The sequence below is a fragment of the Telopea speciosissima genome, chromosome 5 (genome assembly GCF_018873765.1).
Source record: "Telopea speciosissima isolate NSW1024214 ecotype Mountain lineage chromosome 5, Tspe_v1, whole genome shotgun sequence".
Classification (NCBI taxonomy): Eukaryota; Viridiplantae; Streptophyta; class Magnoliopsida; order Proteales; family Proteaceae; genus Telopea; species Telopea speciosissima.
In genome coordinates, this window is record NC_057920.1 from 46144599 (window position 1) to 46170707 (window position 26109).

At 40.9% G+C, this 26109-nt stretch overlaps 1 protein-coding gene across 2 annotated transcripts in view; it reads right to left on the bottom strand.

Annotated features, from left to right (window-relative positions):
• LOC122661965 (mediator of RNA polymerase II transcription subunit 8) overlaps positions 1–26109 on the bottom strand; it is a 69538-nt gene that overhangs the window by 21048 nt on the left and 22381 nt on the right. The window contains exons 7-9 of one of the 2 annotated variants that reach the window (XM_043857491.1): positions 15441–15710; positions 11194–11250; positions 113–322 (exon numbers count right to left, since the gene is read on the bottom strand). In XM_043857491.1, the coding sequence (XP_043713426.1) occupies positions 113–322; positions 11194–11250; positions 15441–15710 (537 nt within the window). The remainder of the gene's footprint in view (positions 1–112; positions 323–11193; positions 11251–15440; positions 15711–26109) is intronic. The other variant, XM_043857492.1, reaches the window with a different exon arrangement.

Below are 26109 nucleotides of genomic sequence, written 5' to 3' on the forward strand. Positions count from 1 at the left end.
AAAAAAAATCATTTTTTCTTTTGAACTCCTTGCCACTTGGATCTTAATCAATTAATAACAATACAAAAAGATAATGTCAAAACGGAAGAGGAAAAACGGACAAATATCTTACCATTTGAGAATTGGGTGATGTCTGAGCAGTATTGAACAAAGTACTGTTTGCAGTTCCTGTAAACTGGCTTAAATGAGTCCTTAGCTGATTTCCTTGGTTGAGTTGACTTTGCCCAATGCTATGCTGAACATGCCCAGACTGCAGTTGCCTATTCTGGAACTGCTGGTGTGCCAACGGCTGGGAAAATTGCATCTGATGCTGTCCATGAACCTGTGAAAAGAATACTACTTTGAGTTACAGAAAGAATGGAGGAAAAGTTCTGTGTGAACATGTACCTACTTCCTATGCATGTAAAATTCAACTATTAACATCTTCATTATGGATGAATTGCTAATATTGACAAACGATTCCTTTTCATTTTCCTTCCCTTCACAGCCAACCAGACGGAGCCTTAGGAAAATATGCAGGGAAAAGCATGAAACTGTAGTATAGTTGTCATGGTGTCTAGGCAACCCAAGGTGTTGGAGGGGGCCTGGACTCCTAGGCATCGACAACTGAGTTGTAGTGTACATGGAATCACTGATCCAGGGAACAATGTGGACATAATGTTTTCATTGAGGAAATATTTAGAAAGAAATGTCATGAAAAGGAGCTGGAACCCAGAGAGAGAGAGAGAGAACACATAAAAGATTTAAGTAATTGCCTTCTCCTTAAGGCTCTCTTTGGTATAGTTTAAATTTATGTTTATATGACACATAAACATAAATAGATGTGTTTGGTATGATTTATAACCCCTATTTCTCATTAAAATAAATCGATATACGCATAAATTCATAAACAGCTAGAGAGTTGTTTAAGATTTATCACCATAGACTGTTAATGTTTATTTATGTGGGTACCATTAAAGAACATGTGCAGAATTACTATTACTAAAGTGGGGGTAAATTGGTAAAATTAATGAAAATTAGAATAAACCTACCTCTCTCTGTGAGGGAGTGTACTGCCCATGCCCAGACACAAAGGGGGGGCAAAATGACCGCCCTACCCCCCATGAAAAGTGGAAATGCCACCCCCATGATACCAATGTGCATGCTATCATTAGCCCCCATGTGTGCGCAGGGGCCACACCATAGTTGTCAAGGCGTCACCTAGGCTGCGGCATCTAGGCGCTTTGGTTGACTTGGGCGCCTACTTGGTGTCACCTTGATTTTTTACCCTTTCCAATGCCTTGGGTCGCCTAACCGCCGTGACAACTATGGGCCACGTTCCCTCACAGTGAACATCAACACTTATATTATATAATACCTTCTATATAATATAGTATCTTAACATAAAATATAATATATATATTACAACATATATATTAATATTATATTATATAATATAAAAGGAAGGCTTTTGTTATATATATATATATATGAGTAAACATCATGTACACCCCCTGAGGTTTGTTGACCTATCATGTAGACCCCTCGATGTTTAAAACTTTACTTATAGACCCCTAGGAATGACGGAATACCCATTCCGTTAGAGTGAACAAGTTAAATGATGATGTCAGCAGTTCATAAATATGGAAATGACCAAAATCACCTTCTTTCTTTTCTTTTTTTTCTTCTTCTTCTTCTTCTTCCTCCTCCTACAACTCCACCGGCCACCACCACTACTGCAACCTAACCCAACGCCACCCGCCCCTTCCCCACATTGCAGCCCAACCCCACCCTACACGTTTCCCCCTCCCTCTGTTCCTTCTCCAACCCACCATACCCTGCTTCACCGCAACCCCACCCCTTACTGCGATCTCAGCCTCACTGCGACCCTAAACCCCCCACAGGAACACCTGACCTGGACAGCCCAAAAATGGAAGCTCCCTTGCCAAGAAATGGATGAATCAGAAGTGGATGAAATTACCCCGATATCTACCAGTCAAGGGCCCCTGAACACCTGTAACCTACGGTCCTGCTGTGAAAGGGAGAGACAACTGACTGGTAGGTGTCCCCTCTTCAATCCTTCGGCGGTTTTCTTTCTAGTCCTCTCTCTCAGATATTTTCCAAATCTGAATTCTATACTACCATACGAAGCTGTAAACAAAATTCAGATTACCTCAACCGAAATCTATCGCAATGACCTTTGATTCTGGTTCTCCTACCTCATTCGATGATGCCACTGACCAAAACCCTAACATTAATCCTCCCGAAAAAACCGAGGATCGGCTGCAGATGCTGCAATTGGAAGATTCCAATGGCGTTGTTAATGGTGAGGGAACGTTCTGATGCAGAGCATCCAGCTGATCCAACCAACAGCCCACCATCAAGAAGGCCTGATCACTACTTTGTTAAGAAGTATGCTAGGCTAAAGGCCCAGTCCAAGCCCACAACCCAGCAGCAGCCAAAAGCCCAGTCCAACTAAGAATTCATGTGCATAGGCCCAAGCCTGGCCAGTAGTAGCAGGCCTAGCCCATGGCTAATCCTCTTGGGCCTAGGACCAAATCACACCACTTTAGCTGGCCCTCTTTATTCTTGTCCTTTGAGTTTCCCTAAAGTCATTGGTAGTAAGTTACTGAAGTCATGTTTGTAACTTTAAGTCATTAGTGGTAGATTACTAAAGTTTAGGTTGTAACTTAAAGTCATTGGTGGTAGGTTACTAAAGTCTTGGTTGTAACCTAAAGTCATTGGTGGTAGGTTAAAGGCATGGTCATTAATGGTAGGTTACTAAAGTCATGTTTGTAAGTCATTGGTGGTTGTAACCTATAGGCATTTATGCCTCTATCCTCATACTATATAAAGAGACCATGGCTGCTCATGGAATGATGAGTTACAACCAACAAATCAATCTCCTTGTGAGTTCTTTACTTGTTAGCAAGTGGCTTTGGGTGGATCTCCCTTGGTGGTCTAGGTGCAACTCCTACGGCTGGGACACTAGTGGGACTCTAGTTGTCTAATTTATCTTTTATTTATCATCTTTATCCTCAATCATCCATCATCCATTACTGCAGATCATCTTCAAGTAAGTTATCAAGATATCTTATATTATGTTCCTGTACCCTTCTTCCATTTACACCCCTTTGCTGCCTTTAAACCCTATACATAACCCTCTAGCCGTGGCTTTTCTTTATTTCCATTCAAACCAGCAACCAACCATCATAATCAACCTTAACCAAATCAGACCCTATTCTCTACTAGTTTTCGATCTTGGCGTGCTAACCATTTCAGGTCTGTACCAAATTCGTATCAGAGCCATGTCTGGTGAAGAGGATAACCCCCACTCTCTTGAAGAAATTTCTGCTACTATGAGGTAGATGCTTAACTCCATGTAAGAGATGTCAACTCGTATATTACCAATAGAGCAGCGACAGCCCTCTACTTCTCACCCTCCAATCAACAACATGGAGGCTGGAAGTGAGCATCATCCACCAGCCGGATCGTTTGCTGCCAGCAGGGTTCCTTTAAGGACCAACATACATGCACCACCACCACCACCACATCAGCCACCAACCTTTGAGAATTACATGCGAACCAATTTTGAGCAAAATGCAGGCCAGCATCCCCGAAGGCAAGACGATACTCACAAGGTCAAAATGGAGCTGAAAGATTACAATGGAAAGCTCGATTCCCAGGCATTTCTTGATTGGTTAAATGCTGTTGATGATTACTTCGATTGGTATGAGATGCCCGAGTTGAGAAAAATCAAACTCGTCAAGACCAAATTAATTGGTCCTGCTCGGGAATGGTGGAAAATGCATGAAAATAGAATGGCTGCCAAGGGCACTCCCATCACATCTTGGGAGGAAATGAAAGATGATTTAAAAGATAACTATCTTCCCCCTTCTTTCATTGATCGACTTCATGATCAGTTTAACACCCTCCGTCAAGGAACCTTGTCCGTGGCTAAATACACGGAACAATTCACTTCCTTACTTTCTCGAACTGGTATTGAGGCCAGTGATGCTCAACTCATGTTCAAATTCAAGCTTGGCTTGAAACTTGAGGTTCGTAGAGCAATGGGAACTACTAGTATTTATGATATTAGGGATAGTTATCAAAAAGCCTTGGAAGCTGAGGATCTATTAAAATTACCATCTGGGTCTTTTAACACTTCCACAAGAGATGCTAGGAGGACTACTTTCAACCAATCAACCAACAATAGGCCCCCTTTTCACTCAAGTGCTGTCCCTAAAACTGTTGACAAAGGAAAGTCCCCTATGTAAGAGAGTGACAAAAGCCAAACTTAGTATCATTGCAACAAAACTGGCCATTTTGCTAAGCACTGCCCACAGAAAGTACGACGTGCTAATCTTGTTGTAGCTGAACTTGCACCTAATGATGATGATGTTGAAATCAATGATGGTTTACCCCTTGATGAGGAGGATGAACAGGTTTTTGAAAACCAAGAAGAGGAGCTGGAATCTCATGATGTATATGTTGTACATCGAATCCTAGTGGCTGAAACACAAGGTGAGGACTGGCGAAGGCAATGCATATTCTATAATAGAATGGCCTGTGGACCCAAAGTAGCACTAGTTATTGTGGACAACGGTAGCTGTGTTAATGTTGTCTCACAAAGTTTTATTCCAAAGGTCAACCTAAAAGCCGAGAAACATACTCAACCATATAAGATATCCCTCCTCAATGGGAACTCTATAGTGGCCCAGAGATGAATGGAAAACGGTTTTCAAAACTAAAGAGGGACTCTATGAATGGAAAGTCATGCCTTTTGGACTTACCAATGCCCCTAGTACTTTCATGAGGGTAATGACTCCGGTATTGCGCCCATTTATTGGTAAATTTCTGGTTGTGTATTTTGACGACATCATGATTTATAGCAAGGACACAACCGATCACTTGGAACATTTACACCGTGTGATGCGAGTTCTCCGTTCGGCGAAGCTATATATCGACTTGAAGAAATGTTCTTTCATGCTGCCCAAAGTTCTTGTCCTTGGATTCATTGTCTCTTCCAAAGGCGTTGAAGCTGATCCGGAGAAGGTTCAAAGCATCGTCAATTGGCCAATTCCAAAGACCATCACCGAAGTTTGGAGTTTCCATGGCTTGGCCTCTTTTTATCGACACTTCATCAAAGGATTCAGCACCATCATGGCTCCTATAACAAAGTGTCTCAAAGGCAAAGGAAAATTTGAATGGACACCTGCTGCTACTAAAGCCCTCACTCAAATTAAGAAGTGTATGACAGAGGCGCTTGTCCTACGACTTCCCAATTTTGACACCATCTTTAAGGTGTCTACTGATGCTTCCCACGTTGGTATTGGTGGCATTCTTATGCAAGTTGGACACCCAATCGCATTCTATAGTGAGAAGGTCAATGATGCAAAACGGCGTTACTCCACTTATGACATGGAGTTGTATGATGTGGTCCAAGTCTTGAAGCATTGGCGCCATTATTTGATTGGAAAAGAATTTATCTTATTTACCGACCATGTGGCCTTCAAGCATTTGAATTCACAAAGTCGGTTAGCCAAAAACATGCCAAATGGGTAGCCTATTTGCAAGAGTTTGTCTTTACTCTAAAATACAAGGCAGGCAAGGAGAACATGGTGGCCGATGCCCTCAGCCGAAAAATATTGGGGCTCAATACTTTTTCAGCCCATGTCATGAACATTGATCATGTAAAGATTAAGTATCCCACAGACAAAGATTTTTCCAAGGTCTATAACACCTTGCAGCAAGGTGGGACAGATTTCAAATACTCACTACACGATGGCTATTTGTTTATGGGCACTCGTTTATGTATTCCCGCATCTTCCCTAAGTCATCACCTTATTCGGGAGCTACATGTAGGAGGGTTAGGTGGACACTTTGGGCGTGATAAGACTCTCCTACAAGTTGCTAATCGTTACTATTGGCCTCACCTTCTCAAGGATGTTGAGCATGAGATCAAACAATGTCGTACGTGTCAACTGGCAAAAGGAACTAAGCAAAATACTGGTTTGTACTCCCCGCTGTTCCACATTCGCCATGGGTTCACATAAGTATGGATTTTGTGCTTAGTCTTCCTCCTACTCGAGACAAGCATGATTCTATATTTGTGGTTGTTGATCGTTTCTTCAAAATGGCCCATTTTATCCCATGCCGTAAGATATCTGATGCACGGCACATTGCTATACTCTTCTTCAAAGAAGTTGTTCGCCTTCATGGACTCCCTGAGTCTATTGTTTCGAATCGTGATGTCAAGTTCATGAGCTACTTCTGGAAAACTCTATGGCTGAAAAGCAATACCCAGTTGAAGTTCTCTACAGCATTCCATCCTCAGACTGATGGGCAAACAGAAGTTGTCAACCGGAGCTTAGGTAATCTCCTTCGTTGTTTAGTAAGGGATTACGAGAAGACTTGGCCTTGTCCATCTATTCTTGACATATCCAAGTTTGCTTATAATAGCTCGGTTAACCGTACCACGAGTCGCACCCCTTTTGAGATAGTGCATGGAGTCTAACCCTGACGTCCAATAGACTAGGTCCCACTCCCTCCTAATGCCCGGGTCAGCATTGAGGCAGATGAGTTTATTAGGCACATCACTGAGATACATGTAGATGTGCGTCGACGTATTGCCCTTAGCAATGATTCTTATGCTGCAAATGCTAACCGGCACCGGCGTTTAGTCACTTTTTCACCCGATGACATAGTTATGGTTCGTATTCCTGCTAAGAGGTTATGTCTGGAACCAACCACAAGTTGCACCCGCGAAAGATGGGTCCCTACAAAGTGCTCAAGTAAATTGGTCATAATGCTTATCTCTTAGAGTTGCCACCCGACATGAACATTACCAATGTATTCAATGTGTCTGGTCTCACTCTTCACACCGGTCATCATTCCGAGATGGCGATACTGAGCACTCCCTTCGTCTTCCCCAATTCAAGGCTGCCCTGAAAGATACCATTGAAGACGTGCTTGATGACCATTATGTTGCAACTCGTAATGGGGGGTATCACAAGTTTCTTGTCAAATGGAAAGGACACCCAAGAACTGATCTTACTTGGATCCATGCCGATGATTTCAAACGCCTTGATCCGGATCTCTATGAAGAGTACATGACTATCCAGCACTCATCGGGGATGAATGATTTCAACATGGGGGGAGTTGATGCAGAGCATCCAGCTGATCCAACCAACAGCCCACCATCAAGAAGGCTTGATCACTACTTTGTTAAGAAGTACGCAGTCCAAGCCCACAGCCCAGCAGCAGTCGCCAAAGGCCCAACCCAACTAAGAATTCATGTGCATAGGCCCAAGCCTAGCCAGCAGTAGCAAGCCTAGCCCATAGCTAATTCTCTTGGGCCTAGGACCAGATCAGACCACCTTGATTGGCCCTCTTTATTCTTGTCTTTTGAGTTTCCCTAAAGTCATGTTTGTAACTTAAAGTCATTAGTGATAGGTTACTAAAGTCTTGGTTGTAACTTAAAGTCATTGGTGGTAGGTTACTAAAGTCTTGGTTGTAACCTAAAGTCATTTGTGTTAGGTTACTAAAGTTATGGTCATCAATGGTAGGTTACTAAAGTCATGATTGTAACCTAAAGTCATTGGTAGTAGGTTACTAAAGTCATGTTTGTGAGTCATTAGTGGTTGTAACCTATAGGCATTTATGCCTCTATCCTCATAATATATAAAGAGACCATGGTTGCTCATGGAATGATGAATTACAACCAACAAATCAATCTCCTTGTGAGTTCTTTACTTGTTAGCAAGTGGCCTTAGGTGGATTTCCCACAGTAGTCTAGGTGCGACTCCTACGTCTGGGACACTAGTGGGACTCTAGTTGTCTAATTTATCTTTTATTTATCATCTTTATCCTCAAGCATCCATCATCCATTACAACAGATCATCTTCAAGTAAGTTATCAAGATATTGTATATTATGTTCCCGCACCCTTCATCCATTTGCACCCCTTTGCTGCCTTTAAACCCTATACTTAACCCTCTTTCTATAACCCTCTAGCCGTGGCTTTTCTTTATCTCCATTCTAACCAGCAGCCAACCATCCTAATCAACCTTAACCTAATCAAACCCATTTCAATTCAAACCCTATTCTCTACCAGTTTTCGATCTTGGCGTGCTAACCATTTCAGGTCTGCACCATGTTCAATCAGAAAGGCTTGGGCGAGGCGGAGAATGGTTTAGTTGTTGCAAAGCATAATGGAACGGACAGGCCTCAATCGAAGAACCGCTTATGAGCAATCCCTCAATGATTTCAGCATCGTCTAAAGCTAGTGAAGAGGTCCGGGAGCTTTCTTCTGCTGGCGTTGCGTTTAGGGACATTTCAGAGCTTGAAGTCGATCCTCCATAGAGCCCTAAAGAGAGTTTGCGCACAAGTGCTCAATCGATTGATGAAGCTGAGAGTAAAGACAAAGAAGTAGATAATGGTTAGAAATTAAGATCTAAATGGTGCCCTGGCAGATCGAAAAAGTTTTCATTTCAAAATAAAATCATATCCCTACCAGGGATTTAGTTGACGGGTATCAGGCTGGGAATTGGCTAATTTTTTCCCCTGTGCCCCAGTTGTGTGTTTAGTTGGCTTATTTTTGGTTGTCTTATGGCGATTTCGTATCTAAGGGTTCCGCAGGGCCTTTGTTGCTTCGGATTTTAGGGTGGGATTGGGTTGTGGTGAAGCAGGGTGTGGGGGCCTGGAGAAGGAACAGAGGGAGTGGGAAACATGTCGAGTGGGGTTGGGCTGCAACGTGGGGAAGGGGCAGGTGGCGTTGGGTTGGGTTGCAACAATGGTGGTGGTTGGTAGAGTTGCAGGAAGAAGAAGAAGAAGAAGAAGAAGAAAGAAAGAAGGTGATTTTGGTCATTTCCATATTTATGAACTGCTGACATCATCACTTAACCTGTTCACTCTAACGGAATGGGTATTCCATCATTCCCATGGGTCTGTAAGTAAAGTTTTAAACATCAAGGGGTCTACATGATAGGTCAACAAACCTCAGCGGGTGTACATGATGTTTCCTCTATATATATATGTGTGTGTGTGTGTGTGTGTGTGTGTGAATAATATAATAATAATATGGAGTAAAGAACGTTACCTGGTCGTGTGGCCCATGTGGCTCCTACGTCTAGGCACAAAAACACGCGAAAGTACCACGCTACCCCATGGAAAGGCAGAAATCCTGCCCAAGGCGATGCTTGCATGTGTGTATGCAGGTTCTTGAGGCCCAGATAGCGATCTCTTGCACTAATAATATATTCTTTACTTAAGCATTCCAAACATATTTTTCATTATATAATCTAATAAGTCCAGTAGTAACCAAACGATTATTGTTAATAGCCCAAAACCCATTATCATAATTGATTATTCATAAATAGGTTATAAATATAAATATAAACTATGCCAAAGAGAGCCTAAGATAACTGAACACCATAAATGCAACAGGATAAAGAAGAATTAAAGCTGATAAAGCATCACCAAGAGACACCTAGCAACTAGCATTAGGGGGCCACCACGGTACTCAAACTAGTTAAGCACCTTTTAGCCACAATTCTTGCTTCTTGATTAATTAAGAATGCAGTTATGAGGTGAATGCAAAAATGGAGTTGTTGAAGGATGCCCCAAAATCTCTTGGGTTTTAATGAGGCAATATTCTGATCCATAAAGAGGAAGAATATTGAGAAGCATGTTGCACGACAAAGTAGAGCTGTGGACAAAGTGGAGATGAAATTTCAGAAGTGCTAAAAGACATTATACAAGCCAGAGTTAAGCATAATTTCCACGCCATAGCAATCAGATGAGCAACCTATCACAGAAAAGAATGGTCAGACATCAAGGAACATGCACATAGAATGGGCATAAGCATGTTAAGAGTATAGATATGGATAAGATAACCATTACAAAGAATCAGAAATAAGCACATTGAACAGAACCCACAACCATGGAATCAAAACTCGACCGAAACCTGTCGAAACCGCCGAGACAACTCGGTTTCGGCAGGTTCCAAGACGAGTTGGGGCCATACTTCCAAAAATCCATTAATTTGACCCCGTTTCAACCGTTTCGGCCAGGTTTCAACCGTCGAAACCAAGGCCATAAACTTACCTTTTGAATGGGCAGAAGCTTATCTAAGTTATCTAACTTCATTTCACTTCAAAACTCGACAGAGGAGAGGAAGGTTTGCTGGTTTTGACTCAAGGGTCCATTCTTGAGGTGGATTTTTTCATTCACTTCGAGAGCGTTGGATCAGCATCACATGGTGGGTATGGACTATGGACCATATGGGGGTGGATATGCTGGTGCACCATCCTTTGAGAGCATTGCTACATATGGATATGGGGATGGGTCAGGTGCTGGGTCATCTCTTGTCAACAGTATCTTCGGGTATCCATCCCAGCCATGCGTGCAGGCTCCACCTTCTTACACTCTCAGTGAGCCCTTTCCTAGATTGGGATATCTTGGACAAGTTGATGATGGGGCTTATCATTGGGCAGTAATGGACTATGAGACCAATTGGTCCCATAACATGTCATGGGATACGTATGATGTGCATTCGGAGGAACAGCTTCGCAATCTTCAGTGGTACGCTGCTTGTGGATTAGACCCCACCAAGAAACTCCGCATGGAATTGCAGAGGGGTAGCTTAATGTTTTATTTGGATAATATTAATTATTCAGGGCTCAAGTATTTTACAATTATGTGAACTAAGTATTTATAGTACCACTTTAGTGTCTATATCAGCGCGTACATTAGTAAACTTGGGTCAATAACCACAAGTACCATTTTGAGTGATGTTTTGGTGAAATTGAAGCTTGGATTGTGTTTAAAATATAAAAAATAGGTTACCTGCAAAAAATAGACCTAAAAAAGCTGTTTTGGGGGTCGAAACCATGGTTTCCCCATCAACGGGAAAAAATCCCTGGTTTCGACCAAAACTCAGTTTTGGCCAGGTCGAAACCCGAGTTTTTTTACCTTACCCACAACTAGCTCCATGAGGTGATAAATAGTATCAGTGGGAAACGGCCCACTGTTATAGGTTAGAGGCTCTAGAGAAGAAAAGGATAATTGAAACCAAGGTATTGGAAATTATTAGAAATTCAAGCTTCAACCACTTATATGGCTTCAAATTAATAAAATGGAAGGCCAAATTCAAATAGTTGAAACCAAACCGAAAACTAAAGCATTCAAAAAGAAAAGGTCAATTTTAAATTACCGTTTGAAATTTTTGCTGAGCTTGTCCCTGCAAATCATGCAGCTGCGGGAGCTGGGTCTGGCACAGGTATACAACAGAAAATATTAAAAAAAAAATTCAAAACCTTGTTTCTGAAATGTTAACAAGAAGTACATCCTAAAGGAGCACGCAAGGAAATTATTTTCAAGTACACATAGGAGGATAATTCTGAGGCCAAATAATAAGGCTAACAAATACTATCCAGAAGAGAACACTGGTAAATTTTTCTGTTCGCAACTAGCAGGCATGAGAGAATCCAATTAAGAATCGCATGTTACAAAATACCAAGCTGGAAAAAGTATGTCATCCAATAAAATGTTCCAAGTGACACTTGAGTAGCATCACACCCATCAAGTGATACCATTGGCATCCTGGACTGACACATGCAGCTCATGGTATGGTCACCTAAAAATGAATACAGCGTAGCCTGTATGGCATTGTGACTTTCATTAACTGTGTTCCAATATTTAATTAAAAATTTATTTTGCAATACATGGCAAGCAAAATATTTAGATTCTTCCCCCAGTGATATTGAAATCCTATAATTTTGATAATCATTACACACTTTGCTCTCAAAATAAGTGAAACATTTAAGAAAATTTTATACGAGGTTGTTTCCTTCCAACCAAACAAACAAACTGTCACATTACATTCTTATTTTTCAAACTATCGATTATGAATTCTTTTGATACATTTCACTGAAACCATCAAAACAATTGTATAAAAAAAATATTGAGAATCTCATCTGTTCCACTAGATCCAAGCAATCTAGATGAATTAAAACAAGGATTGAAGAAATTGAGCAACTTTTTTAGGTTTTTTAGTCAGAATTCAAGGTAAGATCCAAATCAACTCCTCTATTAAAAAAAAATAATGTTTTCAGAATTACGTGTAATGAAAAATGTGCACGAATAATTCCAAAAGTTCATGCACTCCAAGTTTTAATAAGCGGGGAGAGCCACGCCATGAAAAAGGGAATTTAGAAAGCTCAAAATTTTCATTTGAAAAAAAAAAAGCAATAAAGAAACTTTTTTTCTCTCATATTTATCCTTTTGATCCTCTCTTCAATCTACCTGTTTCCCCTTCTATCTTTGCTCATTCACTTTCTCTTTCTCTTTCTCTGCAACAATCTGTTTTTCTTCCTTCTCTGTTGGCTGCTGCAGCTACCAAGGAAGACTTTCTTGTCTGGATCCTGTATACAGGTTAGTTTTGCTATTTTCTATATTCTGTTATCAGACAACCAATACTTATTTATTTCATATTCTGAATTCAGATCTGAGATTTAATTTTATTCCTTTAACTATTATGTTTGATGGTTTCATATCCTCTCTGTTCAGATTTGAAACAACGTTAACCCTATATTCTGTTGCTTTCTGTTAATTTTCTATTCTGATTTCCCTCATGAATCATGATTATGTGCTGATTTCTGAACTGCTGCGTGACAGTATATCAAATCCCTGCATATTATTCAGTGCTTTCTCTGTTTTTACTAGTCTGAAACCCTACCTAGTCAGTCCCAAGTTCCTCAGTTATACCCTTTAAAACCTAGGCCTGTCAGCAGCTTAGTTAACCCTAAGATCTGAATTGGGATTTAAGGTTTAAGGACTGCATACAAATTTCCAAAGGAAAAACATGATTCCCATGATTTCAGTTTGCATGTATCCCCCATATTTGAATAATTTTGCCAAAATATCTTTTTCCCATATGACAAAACCAACATATGTCCGAACCTTCACAAAAGTACACCTGAAACATATAACAGCAAAACACTCCCTATAAACATACATACTCCAGTCCCCCTTTATAAATATCAGTCTGCAAGCAAGGAAAGCCAATTGAAAGCAAAGGACTCTCTAGAGACACCAAAAAACACTTCAGTTGAGCGGAGTCAAAAAGGTGAGAGCCAATATCAGCACAAAAAGAGAAACCAACATATTTTTCAAAGTACGACTCCACAAGATTGACCTCTCAAAAATTGATTCTTTTTTAAAAGGGTTAAATACACATACCCCCCCTAAAATGGACCCAATATTCCTCATGCACCCCTTGAAAATTCCACGTACACCCCCTACTTTTAAACCTAAAGCCATCTAAGTCCAAATCGTTAATTCCAGGCGTTAAATGCTAACGGATCTGAAATAGAAAAATGTAATGTACAATTATACCCTCGCTAGGGCATAATTACCTATTGGGTAAATGACACCTAGGGTACCCAACGTTTGAAGAAATTATACCTTGGATACCTAACATTTGAGAAATTGTAATTAGGATACCTATTTTTGTTTTTCCAATTATACCCTTAATCACCACCACCACTACAACCGCCACCGCCGTTATAACCACCACCACCACTGCTACAACCGTCACCACGGCTACCACCCACCCCCCCTCTGTTCCTTCCGCAACCCCCGTCCCACCCACGTTACTGCCATTGTCACTGCAAGCCCCATCGCAAAATCACTGCAAACCCCTCCCCATCGCCTGAAAGCTTGACGACAATGGTAGCAGCAGAGGGTCTGGGGTTTTGCGTTTGTGTGGGTTTTTTTTCCCTTTTTCTGGGTTTCTGAACTGGGTTGGGGATCAATGGTCGTTTACCAATCAAGATGCTATTCTACAAAATTACGTTGAAGATATGGTTCTCTTGTTTTTATTTCATTCTGTAATTGTATAGAATTCCTTTACAGTTTAACATTGTTGGTATTTGAAAGCTACTGTGAAATATCATGATCATATGTTTGATTAAACCCTGCATCTTGCTTTGCTGAAGTGTTGGAACTCAGAATAACCTCTTGAGGCATTTGCTGGTTTCAGGGCATTGGTAATGTTTCACTGTTTGTTTTATGATATGCCATAGGTGTGTTTATTGCTCATATTACCCCTGTTATCGTCCTTTACTTTCATGTTATCTGAAGAGAATGTCTAGCTGTAGAATGAGTTTCTGCAAGGAAGTTCTATAGTCTTAGATCTTTTCTTTTACTTGTGAAGTCCTTGGAGAAGATCAATTAATGACGAAAAGGAAAGATAAAACCCAGTTCATAATTTGCAGAAGATAATGTGGGAGTTCATCAGTTAATACCAGAATTTTTCCGTCTGCCAAGGTGGGCATACAACAGTGTTTTAGACATTCTGGAGAAAAGACACAACAGGGATCGCTCTCTCTTGCACAGGTGCAAATTATTTCTACTTCACTGGTTCTGCTTGCTGAGGAAGGGTGGGCGACGGTCTCGGGTGCGAGCATGGTGTTGGCCACTCCAAGGCGTGTTGGTGAAGGCAGCAGTAGCAAACAGAGAAATAGACCAGGACAATATGTGTGGCTGGGTGTTCAAGGCCGGGGTGCGCAGGCTGTAGTGGAAGGAGAAAACGGAAGAGAGAGCAGCAGAGGAATTTCTTAGCAGGAACCAGCTTCACGGCCCAATGGGATCTCCAGGGGACAAAATCATGGATTTCTCTTGAGAAATTATTGATTTCCTAGGGTTAGCTTGCCGATATCTCTTTGAAACTGATATCGGCAAGCTAACCCTAGGTCATTCTCCCTGTGGAAAGAGAAAGGAATTGAAGAGGTGAAAATTTCCAAACCTCACGGCTTTGTGTGGTGATGATCGCATGGGGAAGAGGATGGTGTGGGATGGGGCTGCACGGCGGTGATGGTGTTAATGGTGGGTGGCGGTGGTGGTGGTGGTGGTGGTGGTGGTGGTGGTGGTGGTGGCTGCGGCAATGGTGGGTGGTGGTGGTGGTATTGGGTATCTACATTTGTAAAAGAAGAAGATGATTTGGGGAAGATGAGGATTGGGCAAAAATGTCTTTTCCAATTAAGAACAAATAGGTTAGGGCAAAAGGTTCTTTTCCAATTAAGAACAAATAGATTAGGGCAATAAGGTCTTTTCAAATTTCAGGAGTGGTTAGAAGAAAGGGCAGTTTTGCCAATAAAAAAAAGTTTTTAATATTTAACGTCTGAAATTAACGGCTTGGACTTAAATGGCTTTAGGTTGAAAAGTAGGGGGTGTATGTGGAATTTTCAAGGGGTGCGTGTGAAATTGTCAGAACCTTAGGGGTGCATGAGGAATATTGGGTCCATTTTAGGGGGGTATGAGTATTTAACCCTTTTTAAAACTTCCATTTGCCTCCTGTATCCCACGCCTGTGTTTTAGCATTTTCTGAAGATCATACAACAGATTTTGAAATTGCCTTTCCATCTGAGTCTCAAAATTAACAAAAACATGAAAACACACCTGCCCCAGTCCTGGTGTAGGAGACTGTCTGAACTGTTGTTGAGCGAGGAGCTGCTGTTGATGTGGAAGTAATTGCATGATTTTCTGCCTCTGTTGCTGCTGTTGCTGTTGTTGTTGTGCAACTTGTGCCTGTTGCTGAGGAGAAGGTGTGTTCATCATGTTTGTGCCAGATCTAGGTGAGTTGGCATATGGCAGTGGAGATGTAGTGGTATTATCGAAGGAAGTAGCTCCAGTTGCAGCAGAAGGAGAGGGAACGGACCTCCCAAGTGACTGGAGAAAAAAAAAAGCGAATTTGATTTAGTGTGGCTCCAAAACATTGGGCAAAAGATTTAAACTACAAACAGTTCTAATAAAAATTTTATCCTGATCAAACAAAGAACTCTTGTCATACAAAATAGAAAGTCTAGCTCAAATTTCTGTCCAGCCACAAGATATCTGTAAAATCTTTCTGAGGGAGGACCGACCGGGGCAGGGGGGTGAGGCAGGGGGAGAGAGGGGAGAGTATTGTTTCATTTATTTATTTATTTCAATCATTTATGCATAAAAATATTATATCACAAACAAAACTGCTTGAGATTTCATTTGTAACCTCAAACACATATATGCGGAAATTTAAAATCTTAGCAGAGAATAATGAGCATTTATGGAAACAAAATAAGCTCCCCTAAATGGTGAATATCGTGCAAAATCAGCAGCAACATGCAAATAATTTAAAATAAGAGCAATGAAGGAATCACAAGATATATCAGAAAATAAGACACATCAAAGGCCATAAAAGAACAGAAATAACCAATGAACCATCAATTTCACAAACTAGGAAAGAGACATTAATAACCAAATGGTAGTATAACTCATTAATGATGTGCCACATAACTCATTGATACAACAACAACTCAGCCTTATCCCAACTAAAGGAGGTCGGCTACATGGATCCTTGCCCTCCAATCAGCTCTATTCAAGGTCATACTTGATACAAGGCCTAAGCTATGCATGTCTTTCCTCACCACTTCTCCTAAGATCATTTTAGGTCTGCCCCTAGCTCTTTTAGTTCCGTCAATCTGAATCAAATCACTTCTCCATGCTGGAGCATCCAAAGGCCTCCGTTGAACATGACTATGCCACCTCAAACGACTTTCTCATAGCTTATCATGTATCGTAGCTACTCCCAAATCAGCTGTAATATGATCATTCCTTACTTTATCCTTCCTAGTTTTGATACTCATCCATCTCAACATCTTCATCTCTGCTACACTGAGTTTATCTATATTTAACGCCCAACATTCTGCACCATACACCATAGCCAGTCGTATGATAATCCTACAAATTTTTCTTTAAGTTTTAAAGGAATACGCCGATCACACAACACTCCGGACGCACCTCTCCACTTCATCCATCCTATTTTAATTCTCAGTGAAACATCATCATCTATATCACCTTCTTTATTTATGATTTAGCCTATATACCTAAAATGATCACTTTGCAAATTCTCCCTCTCATCAATTTTCACCACCTCATTATCCGTCCTAGTGCAACCAAAATTACACACCATATACTCCATCTTCATTCTACTTATCTTAAAACCTTTTTTATTCCAAGGTTGATGTCCATACCTCCAACCATAGTTCAAAATCTCGTTCGTTTCGGTCAAAATTTCAAATATTTCAGTCAAGTCGAAACAAAATGCAATATCAAATTGAAAAAATGCAATATTTCAAAATTTTCGGTCATCTCGTTTCGGAAATTTTGGAAATCTCAGTAATTTCAGTCAAAAAAATGCACTGTTTCGTCGAAATTTCGGTTATTTCAGTCATTTCATTTCAGTATTTAGATCATTTCAGCATTTTACACCCACAAATGGCCAAGCAAAACTCATAGAAAAAATAAAATATTTCAACGAAATTTTGATGTCTCAGAAATTTTGGTCTGGCCGAAATGACCTTCCGAAACGAGATTTAATACTATGCATCCAACTTGGCATTAATCCATGCTTTTGTCTCATCCACCAAAACAATATCATCAGCAAAAAACATACACAAAGGAACCTCATCTTGAATGTCTCTGGTTAAATCAACCATGATAAGCGCAAAAAATAAGGGCTTAAAGTTGATCCTTGATGTAACCAAATTGTAATTGGGAATTCACTACCTTGGCCCCCACAGTTCACCCCACCATCATACATATCTTTAATTATATCCACATATTTACTTGAAACACTTCTCTTGTCTAGTACTTACCAGATTAATTCTCTAAGGACTCTGTCATGAGCGTTTCCTAGGTCAATAAAGACCATATGGAGATCCTTCTTGCAATCTCTAAATCTTTCCATTAGTCTCCTAAGTAAATAGCATATGTCGTGGATCTTCCTGGCATAAAACCAAATTGGTTCTTTGTAGTAGTAGTTTCTTGTCTCAGGTGGGTTTCAACAACCCTCTCCCATAATTTCATAGTATAACTCATTAGTTTTATGCCTCTATAGTTATAGTAGTTCAGAATATCACCTTTATTTTTGTAAATCGGAACCACGATGCTTCTCTTTCATTCCTTTGGCACTTTCCTTGTGTTCATAATCTTATTAAACAGCTTGGTTAACCAAGATAAACCAAAGAATCCTAAGCTGTTCCACACTCTATTGGGACCTCATCTAGGCCTTGTGCCTTGCCTACTTTCATCCTCCTTAAAGCTTCTTTTACTTCACATACCTTAATATTTCATATATATCCAACATGTGGTGTCTTGATAGGTAATGCAGTCTTCTCGAACAATATTACTCAAAGTGTCTTCACTTAGTAGCCTGCAGAAATAACCTTCCCATCTCTCCTTAATGCCCTCATCCCTTATTAGTACTTTACCATCTTCACTTTTAATACATCTACAGTCAAGATCTCTACTCTTCCTTTCCATCACTTTATCTATCTTATAAATAGCTTTTTCCCCTTCCTTGTGCTCAGATTATTATAAAAGATCTTCATATTTCTTCGCCCTTGCTTCTCCCACAATCTTCTTAGCTTCATTTCCGGCAAATTTATACCTTGATAGATCCTTTACATCGTTAGTCCTTTGCCATGTCTTAAAACTAGCTTTCTTAGTATTAATGGCTCTTTGAACCTCATCATCCCACCACCAAGTCTCTCTAGAGGAATGATGTTTTCCTTCCGATTCGCCCAGGACATCTTTAGCAACCTTCTTAATACAAGTAGTCATCTCATTCCACATCATATTAGTGTCTCCATCAAAGCCCACTTTCCTTGTTCGACCACTTCATTAGTAAATGTTTTCAAAGTATCTCTTTTTAGGCTCCACCACCTTATCCTAGGGCAAATAAGACCTTTTGTTAAGGATTGACTAGTTATCTAGGTTCATTATATCTAGTTGTCTAAGGTATGTTAGGATAATAGCAATTACTCAACCTTACCTATCATACCATATTTGTAATTGGTTGCATATCTATAAATAAGCAATGGCCTCTGTCATTCTTGACAAGCCAGTCTATCCTCTCAACTCTCTCACTTCTCTCAAATCTCTTCTTCTCAACTTGGTATCAGAGCCCGATACTTTGGGTATTTTTTGTTTCGAAAAGAGATCGGCCCCACACAATAGAGGCTTCGGCCTCCCAAGGTTGAGCATGGCCCACAAGAACATGCCACCTTCACTTACACACTGATCGGTGACCATAGCCACGCACCCTCATCTCCCACCACCGTCCACCAGGGCTTTCGCAACTAGGGCACACTATCCTTCTTTCCGATCACTGTTAAGGCCCTTTGCCCCTTGTCACACTCCACCAAAGCATCCTGCCTTTTTTGTTGACCACCTGACACCGTCAGGCTCGACCCGGGGCCTCCTGCCCCCTTAAGCAACCGCCACCAGGGTTTCGGCAGCCTGTTCCACCATCTGCCAGGGCTCTCATAGCCCCCTTTCCCTCAACACGACGTCCACCAAGACACCCATTGCCCCTTCAGCCATCCTCTAGGGCTCCCACAACCCTCTGGAATCGTCTGTCTAGGCCCCCAAGCCTAGCACCTGCTAGCCTGGGCTCTCTAGCCCCCTGTCGTTGCTTGTATAGACTCTTCAGCCCCCTGCCACAGTTTGCATAGGGCTTCCAGCCCTTGCCGCTTGCCACTAGCTCTTCTAAACTTTCTGCTGCTTACTGACACAGGCATCTTGGACTCTTTTTGATCATTGTTACCTTCTATTATTCTATAAGCGACTCTATCACTCTGTTGCTCACTCCCTGCATATTACTCCACTCTCAATAACCGATGGCAGCAGTTGGATTTCTATCATCCTGTTTCCATGGCCTGTACTACTAATGCTAGAACCTTTTAGAAAGAGCGTGAGATGGAGCAGGTATATGATTTTCTCACAAGGTTGAACCCAAAGTATGATCAAATCCGAGTACAGGTTCTTGGTCGTGATAAGTTCCCTACTCTACTGGAGGCCTACAACTTAGTCCAACATGAGGAGCATTGCCACTCAGTTACGATGCCTTCTACTGCATCCACATGGTTGGCACTTGTTACTACTACTCAGACAGATCTGAGTATTTCCAGTAAACTGGCTGCTCCTGCCAAAGAGCCGGTTAAGTGTGACTATTATGGGCGTCCACGTCACACAAGAGAGACTTCTTGGAAGCTTCATTGCCGCCCTAAAGGAGGGCATGGTGGTAAACAAGGGTCGTCTTGCCCTCATGCTCATCTATCTAAGACTGCTGATGGTTCTTCCTCTATGGCTTCTCCTTTCTCCTCAGAACAGATGGCTGTTCTCCAGCGAATGATGACTTAACTTGGCCCTACAATTCCCACCAATGACTTCTTTCATTGCACCGACTTCTCATGTCACCCAATCAGGTATCTTCCATGTTTCTTCCCCTACTATTCTATCCTGGCTTCTTGATTCTGGAGCCTCTAACCATATGACTAGCTCCTCGGCCATGTTTCGTACCTATCTTCCTTGCTCTAGTTAGGACAAGGTGCGAGTTGCTAATGGGTCTCTATATGCTATCTCTGGTAAAGGTTTCGTTTTCTACTCTCCCACTATATCTTTATCTTCTGTTCTCCATGTCCCTAACCTCTGTGCCAATTTACTTTCCATTTGTCGCCTTACTGTTGATCTTAACTATTGCGTTTACTTTTATTCAACCCATTGTGTATTTCAGGATCTGGCGACAGGAGCAACGATTGGACATGGTAGGGTACGAGATAGGGTATATTACTTGGACCCGGATATCATTACAACATCCTCCCCAGTTTCAGCTCACATTCAACGTGAAGACAGTACTCTTGCTCAGCTCCATCAATGGCATCACCGACTCGGTCACCCTTTTTTTAAAGTTTTAAGTTATTTATTTCCTTCCATAATAAAACATTGTTATGTGGATCGTTTTGCTTGCAATATCTATGAACTCTCTAAGCTCACTCGGTCTTTTTATTTTCCCAGTGTATAATAAAAGTATTGTTCCTTTCTCTATTATTCAAAAGTATTGTTCCTTGCTCTATTATTCAAAAGTATTGTTCCTTGCTCTATTATTCATTCGGACTTGTCGGGACCATTTAGAACTGTTGCTAGGGGTGGGTTCAAGGTTTTAAATCTCAGTTTCGCCAGGCCACGAAACCGAGATATACTGAGATCTCAGCGAGATCTTGAATTTTTTTTTTCTCAACTCGATGGTTAGTTTCAGTGGCCATATGGCCAAGATAGGGGTTGAAACTTGACATTCCCCCTATTTTAAGCCTTCTAAACACAGTGGAACCATTAGCTTTTGCAAATTCAAACCCAAAATGGCACTTTGACTATGGACCCTAAGTTGGTAATCTACGCCGTGCATGAGGTCTACCCTAGGCTATTCCACACAATAGTTAGAACTCATATTATTAGAGGTGTAAAACACCTTAAATAAGCATTAGGAACTAAAATACATCAAACCATAAACCATTTAAGCATTAGGCATCATATTCATATTTCATAATCATACATAGTGATGGACTGATGGTTCAAATATTTGTTAATAATTGTTAGAAACTTGGAAAGAGACATAGTCACATATATTAAATAAATACAAGCTAGTACTGAAACGAGTGTCGGGGCGGATCATCATAATGACCACACTGTTGTTGTTGTTGTCGAATCAAGCTTTGCTCGGATTACATCACAAAGGCTGGCCATGACATATGATAGTGGAAGTAACACTCGAAGTCGTGCACAATAGCCCTATGAACCGAGTCATCAGCGTACTGGAGGTACCCTAACCTAGGGTATATATCTCTGAAACGTAAGGAACTCGATCGAGAGCCACCGCTACTAGATGGTGCCCGAGGAACCAAAACCGGCACCGACATGTATGGCTGGGGGGTCGGGACCCCAAAGATGCTTTCCACAAAACCTGACTCAATGTGAGTGTGACTAACCCTCATACTTGTAGGGAGAGGGTACTGATGATGAAGAGCCGGCTTGTACCCAGTATAGTGACTATACTTAGAACCGGTGCTCCCCGTGCCATATATGGATGATGATGTAACAATGCTTTCCATATTTAAATGCATTAACAATGATTTCATTAATTTTAAACAATTTTCAAAACAAAACAGATATTTTTCATTATTTTTGGGATTTTTCTGTAAGTTTAAAATATATTTTAAATTTCAGAAATTAAAATAATTAATTTACTAACTGGGGGGAAAAAAAAAAAGCGACACCGTGAAGCCGTAGATCAGCCAACAATGTCCAACATATATTTAATTGAGTTCCAAACAATGAGTATAAACCATATTTTTTTCAATTTTTTTTACAAGGAAATCATTTAACTTTACAGAAAAATAAATAAATAATTTAAAAACAGAAGATAAAAAAATTCGCCTCCGGCAATCCAAAGATCGGTGGACAATGTATAACATATAATAATTTCATAGTCAACAAACAATGTTAGATCATGTTTCTATGAAAAAAAAATAGTTTTTGAGATGAATAGTTACCTAACAATGTTCTTGAGATGCAATGCAGCTTGGAGGTGAGATTTGCAGCTTCAATCTTCAACGAATCAAAGCTTAGTTGGGATTTGGAGGTGTGATTTGCCAAAAAAACTGAAAAAAGTACCCAAATATGGAGTTTCCCCTTCACAGAGACGAGACGGGTCGAAATCTCTACAAGACTTGGTATTTTATACGCTTTAAGATGGTTTGGTTCAACCGAGTCGAACCGAAACTGAGATTTATCACGAGATCTGGCGAGATACTGAGATCTCGGTCGAGTTATTGCATTATTCCTGTATCGCCTTTCATCTCGTCTCGCCTACCTGCGAAACTGAGATAATAGCGAGATCTCGGCGAGATCTTGAACCATGGGTGGATTCCATTGCTTTATCACCTTCATTGATAATTGTACCCGATTGACTTGGGTTTATCTTCTCCAGTCTAAATCTGAGGCTTTTACTTGTTTCCAGTCATTTCATACTCTGATCAAGACCCAGTTTAATGCCCAGGTTCAGATTTTGGGGACAGATAATGATATTGAATACATCAATGGTTCCTTCCTTCAGTATCTTGATGAGCATGGTATTTTGTCCCAAACCCCCTATGTTTATACGCCGGAAGAAAATGGTATCCCTAAAAAGAAGAATCGCCATCTCTTTGAGGTCACTCGCTCCCTGATGTTTACCACTAGTGTTCCAAAATTTTATTTGGTGATGTAGTTCTTACTGCTGCCTTCCTCATCAATCGGGTTCCCTCCAGTCTCCTGGACTTCAAAACTCCAGTTAATCTGCTTCTGGATCCCTCTCTTGCTTCTCACCTCCCTCCTCGGGTATTCGGCTGTGTGTGCTTTGCCCACAATTTTTCCCTCTCTCGATCCTAATTGGATCCCTGGGCTTTTTTTTGTATCTTCCATGGGTATTCTGCTTCTCAAAAGGGATGCAAGTGTTATCATCCTCCTTCCCACCATCTACTGGTCACCATGGACGTCACATTTCATGAAAATGAATCCTATTACAAGCCTCCTCTTCAAGGGGAGAGTGTTGAGGAAGAGCTTCCTTCTCTTGTGGTTGACACTATACGGCTTCACGGGGAGATAAATTAGATATCCCGTCCGCATCAGATATCCCATCAGCATCAAAAAAAAGGGATTTGATCAATTACTTTCGATGGAAAGAAATGCTCATCCCCAAACCACCAAGTCCGTCTATACTCCCGGATCCAGCTCCTTCATCTTAGACATCAGGTAACCCTTCTTCTGATGATGATGCCCCTATTGCTGTTAGAGAAGGAGTTTAGAACATGCACCCAACACTAATGCAGAAGTCGACCTCGAACCAGTGAGGTTTCAGTGAGAGATTGATTGCAGCCAGGATCAACATGATAAGGATCTATTAATGGTGTGCAACAGCAGCAATCCTTGAAGATGATTGGGAATTGAATTTGGTCTACAAAGGGTATCTTCACAATAGTTTATTGCACTCACAGAAACAGCAGAGCAGTGTATATCGAACAGGGAAGGGAGGAGAAGAGAAGATAGAAGAAGAAGGGGGTAGGGGGATGGGCTATCTCAGCCCTGGGTCTCTCACCCACAGCTATCCCAGCTGTTGAACAGGGGTTTTACTCCTATAATCAAGTGCAAGAATGACTCAAAACTTCATTCATTAATTCTGTGTCAATCAATTACAATTGCTGCCTTTATATAGACTGAGGCTAGGCTACAAAAATAGAAACTAATGAAAATAGTAACTAATGGAAATAGAAACTGAATGAAATTAGAAACTACTAAAGGCGTTATAACTCAGCCTTCTAAACATGCAAAAATAACCAAATTAGAAACTATTATAAATTAGAAACTACCTAATATAAACTACAACAACAACAAACTCAGCCTTATCCCAACTTAATGGGGTTGGCTAGATGGATCCAATCAAACAAAGTAGGTAAAAACTGTGAAGTGAAAGAGAAGAATGGGAAAATGAGATGAGAAGTGAAAATGAAAAATGGCAAATGAAAAAAAGAAAATACACAAAAAGTGAAAGAGGGAAGAGGCACAGCCCAGCAAGGTCAGGAGAATCTCAGCTAGATAGGGTCTGCTACATGGATCCTCGCCCTCCAATAGGCTCTATCCAAGAGCATATACGACACGAGACCTACACTATGCATGTCCTTTCTCACAACTTCTCCTATGGTCATTTTAGGCCTTCCCCTCGTTCTTTTATCTTCATCAATCGGGATCATATCACTCCTCCTTACTGGGGCATCCCTAGGCCTCCGTTGAACATGACCAAACCACCTCAGACGACTCTCTCGAAGCTTGTCATTGATCGGAGCAACTCCCAAGTCAGCTCTGATACTATCATTCCTTACTTTATCCTTCCTTGTTTTTCCATTCAACCATCTTAACATCCTCATCTCTGCCACACAGAGCTTCTCAATATGACACTTCTTAATTGCCCAACATTTTTCCCCATACATCATAGTCGGGCAAACAACGGCCTATAGAACTTTCCTTTAAGCTTTAAAGGAATACATTGATCACATAGCACTCCGGATGCACCTCTCCACTTCAACCATCCCACTTTAATTCTCTGTGAGACATCATCTTCTATGTCACCTTCCTTATTTATGATTGATCCCAAATATCTAAAATAGTCACTTTGTGGTATCTCTCTTTCCTCAATTCGCACCATGTCAGTATCCATCATAGTGTGACTAAAATTACACATCAAATACTCCGTCTTCGTTCTACTAATCTTAAAACTTCTTGTTTCTAGGGTTGATCTCCATAGCTCTAACTTAGCGTTAATCCCTACTTTTGTGTCATCCACCAAAACGATATCGGCCAAGAGCATATACCACGAGACCTAATATAAACTGGAAATAGAAATTAAACTATGGCATCATTAGGATAGAATCTTCCTCCACTTGATGGGCCCACAAGATCTTCTAAAGATCACTCCCAAACAAGGTAAATTTTGGCTTTGACACTGTTCACGTGAACAGTTATGTGAACAGTGTTTTAGTCTTCAACTTAGGTCTTCTAGAAGGATTTCCATCAAAGCAATATGGGCTGTGACACTTCACGTGAACAGTAATTCCTGACTCTTCTCTTCTTCATGCTTCAATCTACATCAAACACCCTATCTCCAATTTTGTTTCCTATGAATCATTGTCACCTTCCTACCGTACCTTTGTTCTTTCTTGTCCTCTGTATCTATCCCGCAAGGCTGGAAAGAAGTTGTCGCGGATCCTAAGTGGAAATATGCTATGGTGGAAGAAATGCAAGCCTTGACGAAGAATGAAACATGGGAGTTGGTCCCTCGTCCTGAAGGGAAAAAGTCAATAGACTATAAATGGGTATTCACTATAAAGCAGAAGGCATATGGAACAATGGAGAGATACAAGGCAAGATTGGCTGCCAAGGGCTTCACCTAGACCTATGGGATTGACTATCAGGACACATTTGCCCTTGTTGCATAAATGAACTCTGTTCGGGCACTGTTATCTTATGTTGTAGTCTGCAAACCTTGGATGGAGTCTCCAACAACTTGATGCAAAGAATGCTTTCTTAAATGGTGACCTCAAGGAAGAAGTGTATATGGATATTCCTCCAGAATTTTCCTCCTCATCTACAGCTAGCAAGGTGTGTAGATTATGGAAGTCTCTCTATGGTCTCAAGCAATCACCACCGGCTTGGTTCGGTA